We start from the raw sequence: 14,117 nt of genomic DNA, 5'->3' as shown, positions 1-14,117 counted from the left end.
AGAAAACACACACTCGCGATAAGGGTTTTTTCCTTCTGGTGCAGCTGAAATTTCACATAGTTGATACATGTATGTTGGTTGTTTTATTGTGAACGAAAGAGCAACTGTGACAATTTTAATTTTCAAATTTAATACTTGAAACTTGACTACCAAACAAACTTAGGGACGTCAAAAATAGGGTAAATCGGCTTAGTAAAATCAAACATCTTTTTGTACAACTTGTATTTGTTTTGGTTTACGGAATTAGAGCTACGCCGCATGCCAACAGCGTCCTGTGGAACTCAATGATTGCTCCGATAACTCCAATGACAGTGACTGGCTTCATTTGGTACCAAGGTTGGTTTGACAGCTATTTTTGATATGTGTGTAAGTCATAAGTTTATTTACAGTTAATCGCTGAGTCTTCACGACTACATTTTGTGTAGACATGCCCCTGAGACCTTTCCGGTGAAAATATTTAATGTTGAGCCGAAGTAGGTTAAATTTACCCCGGTTTCCCGGTATTCGTCAAAGAAATTTGATTGACATAGCCGAATGACCAACATGACCTTAATGTGCACTGGTAGACCCCAATCATTTTTGAGCGCATGAGAATTTTAGTGCCGGATGTTAAGCAAAACATCGATTGCAGACAATGCACATAGTTTTTAGTGGTAGTATTCATCAGGATCACTGACCATAAATCCTATAGGAACGCGGAGATAAACAAATGTGGATGTTGACCTCGATAGAATGAATGTAAATATCAAACTGTGCGATATTGTTAGACAAATATATAGTTTTAGGGACGTAACTGAGTGCTGCTAAGGACAGATTGTATATAGTGTTGAATGACTACGTGCATTTGTTTTCTAATAATTTGTTAGACACAGCCATTACTGGCATGTTTATAATCTAGCATGCATATATTATAATAAACATACAGGGTGCAGCCATGACTGATACATTTGTTTCTGTCAAGCAAATAATTCGCCATGAAACAATTGAAACAAGAAATATCTTGTTTTAAAAGATATACGGCGTTGAGAGTTCAATGAATGAGATCAAGGATAGCGAATGTCTTTTCTGTGCAGTTCTTAGCTGCATCACACGCAGTACGGGATGTTACGCGGAGTTTTCGCGGCTATTTTACATTATTACATTTGCTGGTCATAAACCTATAGATACAAAACAGAAAACCAAAAGAAATATGGAAGTGAAGTTAAAACATATGAGTCAACCGGCCACACGCGAAGTATCCGTATTTATAGGCGCGTTCTTCGAACAAATCTGTTTTAGTGGTTTGTCGGGCATTGCTATTTGATTCGATTATTAACAGTATCGAGAATCATCGCGCTCATGCTTTATAAATTAGTCAATATGGTGGAATAATTATTGTTAAATTATTCAAAATAATATGAATCAATAAATTGTTGAAAACACATTAAGAATCTATTATTGGCATGCCATAATTATATTGCTGAATATCTTCATTTAACATATTTCTGGTCTAAAGAAAATTCCAGGTCACCAAGTTCACGGATAGCGTCTTTATTATATAACGATTATTTTACTGGCCGCTGACATTCACACAATGGCCGCGAATTGACCCGATACCTCGCGGGTGAAATGCAATGCATTAAAGTGAGGCCTCGCTTCCACTGCTCTTTATACTTGACAGGAATATGGAATTCAGTACTAAATATGAGAACATAGCCTTTAAGTATAAACGTATTTGCGCAAGCAAGCCTCTGAAAATAAAAGGTGCACGCACAAACTGTATTGATGTCGAGAATTGAGTGTAAAACTGTTCTATCTATTAAGCCTTTTCATTAGAGATAACAATTGTTTCAAGCAGTAAAACAGTGTTACAAAGACGCGGATATGTTTCCAATCTTCTTGTCGTATACTTAAAATCAGCCAATATATATGGAATAAATGAAGTGTATTCCTTCGTACCTTGCCGCGGGAAATTTTATTTGAATTTTATTTGACAACTTACAAAGCGTAGGTAAGGTGAAAAGCTGGCTTAATACAGCTACGCCGAAAAATATTTGACTACGGTGTATGTTTGTTTTCGAAGACAAAATATATATATAGGTTATCCATGCATATTCGTCTCCGTTCCCTATACTTTTCGATGCAGGGGAAGCCAACGCAGGCCATGCTGCGGCTTATCAGTGTCAGTTTACCGCCATGATCAACGGACTGGAGGGCTAAATCCGGGCGTCGTCGCACCAAAATGCTACTGCCAAACTTCCGTTTGGCTTTGTTCAGGTTAATATAACTTGGTCATCAGGGGAACGTGTAAACCGAGTGTTGTATATTGGAGTAAACATTTAAACGTCTAAACTTGGCATTTTTAAGAAACGAATTAACCAATGCATTAACAAAGATATACATGTGTATTAACCTGGATTTGAACCGTGATCGATAAAGTAACGTCGTACTCGGTCAATCAGAAATTTCATTACATTTAGCAAAAGTACGTTAGTATCGAATAAACAATGAATTGTTATACATTTGTTTTATTTCTTTATAATAAACGAAGACGTCTCTTCTTATTAAAGCAACACGTTATATAAAACAGGTTAACGCCAATACAATCGGCTTAATGGTACTTTGATGCAAATAGTCTTAATTATGAATCCATTTGCATGTAAAAAACGTGTATTCATTAGTGAAACGTTTTCTGATACCGGTTACAAATATCCGAATATCGGGTTTTGATAATAACCACATACAAACTAACAATTAAAGTTTAAATTTATGTTGCATTGGGTTTTGCCAGCTGGCACCAAATGCAAACAAAACCATACATTCTGGATGGCCGGATTTGCGGTGGTCACAAACGGCAGGTTACGGCTACGTCCCGAACCCTTCTCTATCGGATGTGTTTATGTCAGTGGCAATGGATTTGCCGGATTTCAATTCGCCCTACGGCTCGTGAGTTAATTTCGCTGCAATCTCATAGTAGAGGTCATTTCCCCAGAGGTAAGACTAATGAAAAGTTCTATATTAAGGATTGTCCCTTTTATAAAGTGGAATAGTTTCTGAAAAGCAATGCATATTTTAGATATTATGTTATTATAAACAAAGCTTACTGCGAAACAAGCGGGTAATAAATTATCAAAAATATTTATAATAAAACAATATTTGATTCGACTATCGTAACGCCGTTACGTGGGCTGTAATGGCAGCAATGATTTTATAAACTGTGGCAAAGAACGGTCGAATTGCTTGGGAGGTGATTTTTATTCGTGTTTATACTGGTCTTATCCAAATTTTCACCTAAATTAATAACAAAGGCTGCAAATATATAAACGTTAGCGTTTAATTGCCTTTTGATTGGGAGATAAGAATTTGACTAAATGCTTTGAAGAGTCCATCCCCGTGACAAGTACGACGTAGCAGACCGCCTCGCTTTGGCAGGAAGGGCTGTGGCCTACGGGGAACAGGGTCTGGATTATCAGGGCCCTTCCCCACCCGGATTACCACAGGAGGATCCGGCGTGACTATCGAGTACGATAACGGCAACAAACCAATCGTGGTCCGGGTCAACCGCGGCTTTGAGGTACACATACATGTATAACAACACCGAAACTATAGAAATATGTTCGTCATAACCATTAACGAAATTACTGTATTAGTGTATGCGTTGGCTTCCAATTAAATATGAACGTCGCGAAATGAAAAATATGCCAAAAAAAAGTTATTTGCCATGCAAATATTTTTAACACAACACAAATGGTGTAGAATGGGTTTAATCATCTTGATTAATTATATATTGTTTAGGTCTTTAAAGCAGTCGTGTTTGTTCTGTTGTACCTAATGTGACAGTTATATTATTTTATCAGCATTGTTCGAAACAATTAGTTGTTTAATTATGTTCTATTATCTTAGATTTGTTGCGGACACGTGGGGGACCACAACTGTACAACGAACCTCTTCGTAGCGGCGCCCATAGTCTCCCATGACGACACAACAGTCACCATCAGTGCGTCCGGGTGCCATGGAAACACCGTTGTCACCTCAGTCAGATACGCGTGGGAAATGAGTCCGTGTAATTTCAAAATGTGCGCCGTTTACGGCCGAGATAGCGACCTCCCAGCGCCGAGCTTCTTGCGAAACAGACCCTTTTAATTGTAATACAACGACAAATTACACAAATGTATAAACATTCTATTATTATTGTTGTTTGTTTATACGTGTCCTCATGTGATTGCTTGATTGCATTGTTAAATCACTTGTACATGCACGTGTACACTTAATAAGCCTGTTAGTATGAGCGACTGACTGGTAATTATTTCAGAGACTGGTCACGATTTCACAAGTTGGATGTTCTTGACCTGGTATAATAAAAGCTATGTCCTGCGTATGATGTTCGATTATAAAAAGTTACATAAGACGAATGATTGGGGATATAATAAACTAGTGATTGTATTAACACGACCAATTATATTTTCCCATAAATTTCAACTAAAACTTTGAGTAAAAATATGTATAAAACGTACCGACGTTGAACAGGACGAAGTATGCCCTGATTTATCAATGGCGTCTCTGGACGACAGATGTTTCGCGGTCCTTATAAGGCATAACGTCATTTCAGTGCCCGGATCGAATAGGGTCCGATTTATTATAATAACCCGCATGCATGATGCATCGACAATCTCCGGAATCCTCACGTGATTCAGAGATATAACCGGTTACATTATATGAGTGATATTTACCCCTTTTTCGGACTGGTGTGTGCTGGTGTGTAGCCTTGAACGGTTGACATCACGTATACGTAAACAGCCTTAAAGGGGCCTTTTCACGTTGAGGTAAATTGACAAAGTTATTAAAAATTGTTTCAGATTCGCAATTTTTCGTTCCAGTTATGATATGTGTGAGGAAACAGTAATACTGAATATTAACCATCCTCTAAAATATCCCTTACATACATGTTTTGACGATTTAAAAACCTGAAATTAAAAATCGTTGCAACGCGAAACGATTGAATAATTTGGAGAGTTCTATTGTTGTCGTTATTTTTTGGGATAATACGAGGATTGCTTATATAAAGTATAAAATACATCACTCATTGTATGAGCGCGAGGGGCCGAGTGGTCTAAGCGATAGACTTTTAATCCAGGGGTCAGTGGTTCGAGCCCAGTTGAGGGTTCTTTAATTGTATTCTTGATCCGATCTTTAAATTTATCAATAAACGACATTTACTGAAAAACCCTTTAATGCAGACCATGCGTGGAAATGCATGTTGAGTCTAGTTGGGTCATTGGCATTGTTACCAAAAAATAGGAAATTTGGTTTCGCTCAATGAATTCATTTTGGGCGAAGGTATTGTGCTGTAATTATATATGTAGGTAGCTTAGATGATGGCCTTGCACTCGAAGTTAAATAAATTCAACTAAATTAATTTGTAAATAGTTGAACATCTAGCGTGTTGGTATTTTTACATTTCCTGTTTTAATTAATAAATTTACAACTTGAAATGTAAATACACATTTAAAAAAAAAAGTAGAATCAAGAAAAAGAATATGCAATATGTTTAGTTAAACAAGTAAACAAAAACACTGAAAACAGAAAAGTGAAAAACAAACGTTACTGCATTACAGCCCGTCAGTTGAAAACAGTAAAAAAACACGTTTTATAAAAAATGTGTGTTGACTACGCAAATGTAACATCGCTGCTGATAAAAATATATTTCTTAGTAATCCTGATTAGGGAGATAGTAAGTGAATAATTGGAATTTAACAAAGATATGCTGTATACAGTATAATGTTCAGATGCTCATGTTCATAACCTGTTTTATTTTCAGATATCTCTGCTACTCGTTTCTTCCCAACTCACGAACACATCCGGGCATCGGCTTCAAGAAATCACCGATTATAGATGTTGTGTTGATGATACAAACGTGGATTCTTCAAAAGACGCCAACACTAATTTCTTGGAATTCCCCAGTATGCAGCATGAGATGTTTAAGGAATTCCCGAAGATGCAGCATGAGATGTTTAAGGAATTCCCCAAGATGCAGCATGAGATGTTTAAACACTTTGAGCATTACTCTTATTATTCAATACGACAATTATTTCTAATTTTAAACCATGCTGCATCAATGCTGTATATAAAATCGGACACGAGTTGTCATTTCATGAAATATGTTTATGAAACGAGCTAAGAAGTAAGTAAGTAAGTAAGTAGTAAGCAGTCTTTCGCGAACGTACTAAATTTATCAATCGTGGTATGAAATGATTACATGCTTTTAAATCAGCAAGGAAAATTCATATTAATGTAAAGTCATGGTTAAACCGGAATGTTGTTTCATAGCGTGAAATCACTTGCCGTATCAAAATCAACGTAAACTTAAGCAATAGGTTTGATCAATTAAAAAAAAGTAGCAAAGAAAACGCTCAAAAAGCTATATTCCATATGTTTAATGCTGTGCGAGCGTTTCAGGCATTTTTCCCCCGAAATATTCAGAATGTTTATTTTTTTATGAATGCTGTTTATAATTGTCTATATACTCAGTATGTCATAAATATGAATTGAATACTCAGTATGTCATAAATATGAATTGAAAAATGAAAATCACTTATTTGTTTTTAACTGCTCAATATTGTTTTTTAATTAAAAAAAATGACAAATCACGGATCAGGAGTGGGGTTTTATGAATGTATGTAAAATATAAAACAACCTAACCATGCATTTATATATTTAACGAGTGCATACGAACAAACGCATGTGTCTACGGTATAACCTTGATAATATCTGTAGATCTATTCGTCGATCTCTTCAATGTAATAACTGACATGAACACGTTAACATAACACATTACATGAACATACAAAGATCTATTTACTTTGAAAAAATCAAACAAAAATACTTACATTATGTAGCTAAGCTTTAACCGTCATACACTTTACTGTACGGAACATATTCTTTCTAACACTACGAATTGCGACGGCAACAATGATATTTCAATGCAACTTAGTAGTACAGTAACGGTAACTTAAGTTAATATTAGTAAACTTTATCTCTAGGTTATGTGCAGAACTAGCTTGTCCTTGCACTCGGAGCCTGTTTGGTCATGGTCAAGATACTGACACTTTAAATTGATAAAACAAGCAAGGTGGACTTAACACAACAGTTTTAGAATTGGTCAGCAGTTTTGGTGTGTGTTTTTTTCAATAAACTATAAACATACACAAAGCATTTAATCTGCCCTTTTCACCACAATTTCCTTTGCTTTTAACGAAAATGGTTCTGATCCAACAATATACGGTTTAGGAATGCCTCTCGTTTCGCAAAATATTCATGTGAACTCCTTTCCCTTACAGCGATCTAGGTCATCGAACGTCCCTATAGGCCTATATGGAATTGATCTTATATGTATAAGCTTAATTGAATTTTTCACTTGTTGAATTGTGCTAAATCGTACACGTTTACCAAGGTTATCAAAAGGTTATCTTATCAAACAAATCAAAGTCTTATACTACTACTGGTCTCTTCATTCCTTCAGAAAATCGAACAGTAACATGATGATCAAATTAGATATTTTGATAGTCACGCTCATACTTGTTGGGAAATGTGGTTCGTATATTAACATTTATAAACTTTTTATTAAAATATCATTGTATATTATGATCAATAGGCCTGTCTTGTTTCAGTAGGTGTAATTTGGGAATTAAAAGTTTGATGCCCTATGATGTATCCTATATGCTTGTTTGCTGTAATCTTTGCGCTTGATTTTTTTTAAAGTTTCGATACGATATGCTTATATTTTGGTAGATAATTTTCTCTGCTCTAAGAAAACAGTTGGCTATATCGTGACATGTTTACAATTAATTTATACCAGTGCAATATATGATCGTAACATAATAAACTGTCAATCAACATCACGTTAAAAAATCATATACCATATTGTGCTGCCGGCTTTTGGATTTAAATGGCTTCCCTCTACGCTTTGCCAACTATTACGAGAGCCACATGTTACTTCAGATGGCTCCAAAACGGGCCAACATCTGGGGACTGGGGACAGTACATCACAGAGTAGATGTATTTATTGACGGTAAAAACGTCTGTTCCGCCACCGTTGATACACACTCACAATGGCGACTGTTGGTTCCAGCAATGCCCAAAGGTTCAGACTTAATTGTTTGTGTTTGGTTGGTTGGTTACTTATTACGGTAGTCAGTAAACCAATTAACACCTTTCTTGAGATAGGAAGTTTACTAGTCCTACGTACACGTACGTTAGATGTAGGAAAAGAAATGCCGCAGATAAGATTTAATGAAGAGTTCTATGTTACCAGACCACATCTATCGTTGAAAGTTTGGCTTATCTTACTGGATAAACATATCACATGACTTTGAAATATACAATGATTGGCTGATACCTAAGCGTGCAAGGTAACACTGCACTAGTTAAGCATGTTAACAAAGGTATTAAAGAGAACTTCTACTAAACAAGAAAAATTATCACAATGACATAAAAAACTTTATGTGTGCATAAACTTGGTTTTATGTATTGTTCCAAAATGCGAGTCATATTGGTCCGATTGAAACTAGTTTGGCATGAAAAAAACAACCAACACAGTATTGAGATTGAAAAAAGGCATTTATTACAAATGCCATAAAAGTGAGGGCATTTAAAACTAGATGCCCTAGATCAATGAATGTAATACAAACAAAATAGTGTATAAAATATGTACATTCATATAAAAACAAAACATAAAGGTAAATGTAAACATACAAGTAATGTACAGAATGCCATAATGGGCGATAGAGAACCGCCACAAGGGTAAACAATGATTACCCACCGAAGGGTAACAATGGTTTCCCTTTGTATGTATGTTATTGAGGCGGAAAAAAGGGCTGAGAATAGAATGGCGCATATTGTTATATTTTAAAGATTGCAAACATTCAATCATTGTTATCTTTGTCATTAAGTAGGAACATACAAATGTGGGGTTTCAACAGTCATGTTACAAGTCATATTTTCCGTTAGTGTATAAGCAAGGGTAAAATAATGTCAGGCGAGGACACTTCAATTTTAATTTTGACGCCAATTTAGTTTTGAAAGATATTTATCTATTTTGGGTTGTTGGATTCACGACTTTCTTTTATTTTCATTTTGTTTTGTCGTTGTTTTTACACTTTCCATATAACCATACAATATGTTGCCCTGTAATACGTTGACATATGTCTATGCTATGTTTCTTTTCTGTATATTTCGCATGCATACCCATGGTTTATTTTGCAAACGGAACCGTCATCCGCCCCTCCTAAACGTCTACTCACATTTTTAAGTTGGAGAACATGTCAACAACCATATCAGAGGCCCAAGCTATCAATGGGATGAGAATTTTCAAGGTGAAGACGTTTGCATCTAATCAAACACAAAGGGAGCCACACATTGGTGGAAGCTGGCAACATCCGGAAAATGGTAGGTAATTAAATAATCTGTCATCAAGTCAAAACTAGAGGAAAAAGTTTGTTGTCATTGTTATAACACATTTGGTATCATGTCCGAAAAGGGAGATAATTAATTTTTCATGCACGCGCAGTAGTCTCCCATTCCAGTTATGGTATTAGCGCTATTACACCGGAAAAAAACACACGCTATTTTATTATATGCTTTGTAAATGGTTTTAAGAACGTTCTACGCTTTTAATCATTAAACACAATATCACTTCAAATATTTATAGAATAAATATTATCTTCATGCACACTTCGTACAACAAATCTTTGTGTTTACTTTTTGAGTAAAAGCGTGACTTTTTATCAGTAGAACGAAATCATTTGTGAACGAATGAGAAATGTTAGTTCGGGATGTCAAGCATAACATCGATCGCAGACAAGGCACATAATTTGCATCGGTAGTATGCATTCAGACTCGCTGTTACTCCCCATAAATGCTACAGGAAAGCGGAGACGAAAAAATATTTAAATATATACCTCCATAGGAAGAATAGCATAATCATACTTAGAGATTTGTTCAGAACAATATATAGGTTTACTGACGTAACTGAGTGTTGCTAAGAAGGGCATGTTGTAGATCCTGTTGAATGACTATAAGTTTTCTAATAACTTTTGGACATATTTATAATTGGCATGTTTGTACTTTCGCATGCATATATTACAATAAACATAATTGGTGCAGCCATGACTGATGTATTCGTTTCTGTAAAGAATTGAATTCACCATTGAACAAAAGAACACAGATTTGACTACGTTTTAGTTTGTTTTCGAAGACAAAAATGTATCTAGGTCCATTCATGCATATTACTCTCCGTTCCCTATACTATGTATCTAGGTCCATTCATGCATATTACTCTCCGTTCCCTATACTATGTATCTAGGTCCATTCATGCATATTACTCTCCGTTCCCTATACTATGTATCTAGGTCCATTCATGCATATTACTCTCCGTTCCATATACTATGTATCTAGGTCCATCCATGCATATTACTCTCCGTTCCCTATACTATGTATCTAGGTCCATCCATGCATATTACTCTCCGTTCCCTATACTATGTATCTAGGTCCATTCATGCATATTACTCTCCGTTCCCTATACTATGTATCTAGGTCCATCCATGCATATTACTCTCCGTTCCCTATACTATGTATCTAGGTCCATTCATGCATATTACTCTCCGTTCCCTATACTATGTATCTAGGTCCATTCATGCATATTACTCTCCGTTCCATATACTATGTATCTAGGTCCATCCATGCATATTAATCTCCGTTCCCTATACTATGTATCTAGGTCCATCCGTGCTATTACTCTCCGTTCCCTATACTATGTATCTAGGTCCATCCATGCATATTACTCTCCGTTCCCTATACTATGTATCTTGGTCCATTCATGCATATTACTCTCCGTTCCCTATATTATGTATCTTGGTCCATTCATGCATATTACTCTCCGTTCCCTATATTATGTATCTTGGTCCATTCATGCATATTACTCTCCGTTCCCTATACTATGAATAATGGTCCATACATGAATATTACTCTCCGTTCCCTATACTATGTATCTAGGTCCATCCATGCATATTACTCTCCGTTCCCTATACTATGTATCTTGGTCCATCCATGCATATTACTCTCCGTTCCCTATACTATGTATCTATGTCCATCCGTGCTATTACTCTCCGTTCCCTATACTATGAATCTTGATCTGTTCATGCATATTACTCTCCGTTCCCTATACTATGTATCTAGGTCCATTCATGCATATTTCTCTCCGTTCCCTATACTATGTATCTAGGTCCATCCATGCATATTACTCTCCGTTCCCTATACTATGTATCTAGGTCCATCCATGCATATTACTCTCCGTTCCTTATACTTTTCCGATACAGGGGAAACCAACGCGCGCTCAGGTCGTGCTGCTGATTATCAATGTCAGTTTGATCAACGACTGGAGGGCTAAATCAAAATCGCATCAAAATGCTACTGCCAAACTTCCATTTGGCTTTGTTCAGGTTAATATAGCTTGGTCATAAGGGGAACATTTGAACAGAGTGTTTTATAGTTTGGAGTATGCATTTCAACGTCTTAACTTGTCATATTTAAGGAAACGAATTTATCAATGCATTTAGAAAGATATATACATGTATTACAAATCAAAAGAAAACTTGCTTTGACCTGGATTCGAAGACTGATAGATAAAGTAACGTCGTACTCGGTCAATCAGATATTCAATTTTACAAATCGAGTTAATGTGTGTAAATGATCCACGTGCAGTCTGTACATTTAACGGCAACAAAACAAACATTCCAAATTCCAAGTTTCGAATAATGTACGCCATATAATTGTCTTTGCAACACAGCTAATTAAAACGTGTGTATTTATAGTACACGTCCAGATTGTTTTTTCGCTCGGTTATAGACGCGAATTCTTTCACGATTTGAATCTGTGATGTACATGAAAGAATGATCAGTCTGGGAACATGTCGCTTTAAATGAAGCAAAACTATCATATGTATCGCATGGGATATGATACATTTTCGTAAACGAAGACTTATCTTCTGATTAAAGCAACATACAATTTGTAATATAAAGTAGGTAAACGCCAGTACAATCGCATTTTATGGTACTCTGATGCTAATAGTCTTATTTAGGAATCAATTTGCATGTAAAATAGTGGTGTCTCGTTCTGATAAAACTGGGCATAATACATGTGCGTAAAGTGTCGTCCCAGATTAGCCTGTGCAGTTCGCACAGGCTAATCAAGGACGACCCTTTCCGCCTAAACTTGATTTTCGTAAGGAGGGACTTCCTTGAAACTAAAAATACCATAAAAGCGGAAAGTGTCGTCCCTGATTAGCCTGTGCGAACTGCACAGGCTAATCTGGGACGACACTTTACGCACATGAATTAAGCCCAGTTTTCTCAGAACAAGACACAGTGTATTGATCAGGTAAACGTTATTTGATACCGGATATGAATATCCGAATATCGGGTTTTGATACTAAACCCGTACAAAATAACGATTAAAGATTAAATTATTTTCTTTTGTGTTTTGCTAGCTGGCACCAGATCTAAATCAAACCATACATTCTGGGTGGCCGGATTTGAGGTGGTGGCAGACGGGTGGTTACGGCTACGTCCCGAACCCTTCTCTACCGGATGTGTTTATGTCAGTTGCAATGGATTTGCCGGATCTCCTTTCGCACTACGGCTCGTAAGTTATCTTCGCTGCAATGTCAATGCCGCATCGGTAGGACTAATGACAAGTTTTATTCTCCTTTATTAAGAATTGTCCTTTTATTACGTGGTACACTTTGTGAACAGAAATTCATATTAATATTTTTTTAAAGATAATATGTCATAATAAACATGGCTCACGGCGAAACATGAGTACAATAACTAATTAAAGATATTTATAATAAAAGTATATAAGAATATTTGATTCGATTGTCGTCACGCCGTCACGTCGGCTGTAAAAGCAGCATTGATTTTTATAAACTATGGCTGGGAACGGTCATATCGCGTGGTTGGTGAGTTTGTATTCGTTTTTATACCTGTCTTCGCCAGATTTTCCCCTAAATTGACGACTATAAGGCAGCACATATAAACGTAATTGTATAATTGCCTTGAGATTATATGATAAGTTTTCGACTAATTCTTTGAAGAAATCATCCCCGTTACATGTACGACATAGCGGAGCGCCTCGCTTTGGCAGGAAGGGCTGTGGCCTACGGTGAACAGGGTCTGGATTTCCAGGGGCCATTCCCAACCCGGATTACCACAGGAGGATCTGGCGTGATTATCGAGTACGATAACGGAAACAAACCCATCGCGGTCCGGGTCAACCACGGCTTTGAGGCAGAAATATAACAACACCGAAACTCAAAAAATATGTTCGTTATAACCAAGAAAGAAACGACTGTGCAAGTCTGTAGGGATAACATGTAGTTTTTAGGTATTAATATAAGCGTTAGCTCCCAATGAAATATGAACGTCAAGAACTGTAGAATATGCCAGAAAATATATTCTGTTATTGGCCATGCATTATATTGCTAACACAGCACAAAAGTTGCAACATTGCTTTAGCAACGGCACGATTAATTAAATTTGGTTTAGGTTTTAAAGCAGTCGTGTTTGTTCTCTTGCACCTCATGTGACAGTTTCAGCCTTGTTCGAAACAATAGGTTGTCTAATTATTTTCTATTATCTTAGATTTGTTGCGGACACGTTGGGGACCACAACTGTACAACGAACCTCTTCGTAGAGGCACCCATAGTCTCCCATGACGACACAACAGTCACCATCAGTGCGTCCGGGTGCCATGGAATTACTGTTGTCACCTCAGTCAGATACGCGTGGGAAATGAGTCCGTGCAACTTTAAAATGTGCGCCGTTTACGGCCGGGATAACGACCTCCCAGCGCCGAGCTTCTTAAGAAACAGACCCTTTAAATTGTAATACAATGACGAATTACACAAATATATTAACATTACATAGTTTTTGTTTTGTGGTATTTGCAGTCGTGTGATTGTTTGTTGAGTTATACAAAAAATCATTAAACATGTTTGCATATGTACACATAGCCTGTTAGAATGAGAGACTGACTACCGGTAGTAATTATTTAAGAGAGTGGTTACGATATCACAAACGATGATG

At 36.6% G+C, this 14,117-nt stretch overlaps 1 protein-coding gene and 1 pseudogene across 4 annotated transcripts; both read left to right on the top strand.

Annotated features, from left to right (window-relative positions):
- Nucleotides 1-146: 146 nt before the first annotated feature.
- On the top strand, nucleotides 147-4,170 carry LOC127849923 (sialate O-acetylesterase-like; annotated as a pseudogene).
- On the top strand, nucleotides 4,015-13,957 carry LOC127850473 (sialate O-acetylesterase-like). 4 transcript variants are annotated; one of them, XM_052383548.1, is made up of 8 exons: nucleotides 4,015-4,150; nucleotides 5,798-7,569; nucleotides 7,978-8,119; nucleotides 9,288-9,423; nucleotides 11,352-11,474; nucleotides 12,521-12,675; nucleotides 13,127-13,267; nucleotides 13,674-13,957. In XM_052383548.1, exons 4-8 carry the CDS (start codon nucleotides 9,421-9,423, stop codon nucleotides 13,723-13,725), a joined length of 474 nt encoding a protein of 157 aa, XP_052239508.1. In that variant the 5' UTR covers nucleotides 4,015-4,150; nucleotides 5,798-7,569; nucleotides 7,978-8,119; nucleotides 9,288-9,420; the 3' UTR covers nucleotides 13,726-13,957. The 4 variants fall into 4 exon arrangements, with proteins under 4 accessions (XP_052239508.1, XP_052239507.1, XP_052239506.1 ...); XM_052383547.1 differs by lacking the exons at nucleotides 4,015-4,150; nucleotides 11,352-11,474 and having other exon boundaries at nucleotides 7,347-7,569; nucleotides 13,156-13,267; XM_052383546.1 differs by lacking the exons at nucleotides 4,015-4,150; nucleotides 11,352-11,474 and having other exon boundaries at nucleotides 7,352-7,569; nucleotides 13,156-13,957.
- Nucleotides 13,958-14,117: the final 160 nt, after the last annotated feature.

This window comes from Dreissena polymorpha, chromosome 11 (assembly GCF_020536995.1).
Source record: "Dreissena polymorpha isolate Duluth1 chromosome 11, UMN_Dpol_1.0, whole genome shotgun sequence".
Lineage (NCBI taxonomy): Eukaryota > Metazoa > Mollusca > Bivalvia > Myida > Dreissenidae > Dreissena > Dreissena polymorpha.
The sequence above is the reverse complement of the archived record's forward strand: the minus strand, read 5'-3'. Positions and strand labels throughout refer to the sequence as shown.

What these genes read in the sequence shown, in the direction of transcription:
- LOC127850473 (XM_052383547.1), top strand. Translation starts at nt 8,033, where the DNA reads ATGTATTTATTGACGGTAAAAACGTCTGTTCCGCCACCGTTGATACAC. An exon ending in CTGGCAACATCCGGAAAATG is followed by an intron (nt 9,424 to 12,520) that starts GTAGGTAATTAA and finishes GTGTTTTGCTAG; the next exon opens with CTGGCACCAGATCTAAATCA. An exon ending in CTCCTTTCGCACTACGGCTC is followed by an intron (nt 12,676 to 13,155) that starts GTAAGTTATCTT and finishes TGTACGACATAG; the next exon opens with CGGAGCGCCTCGCTTTGGCA.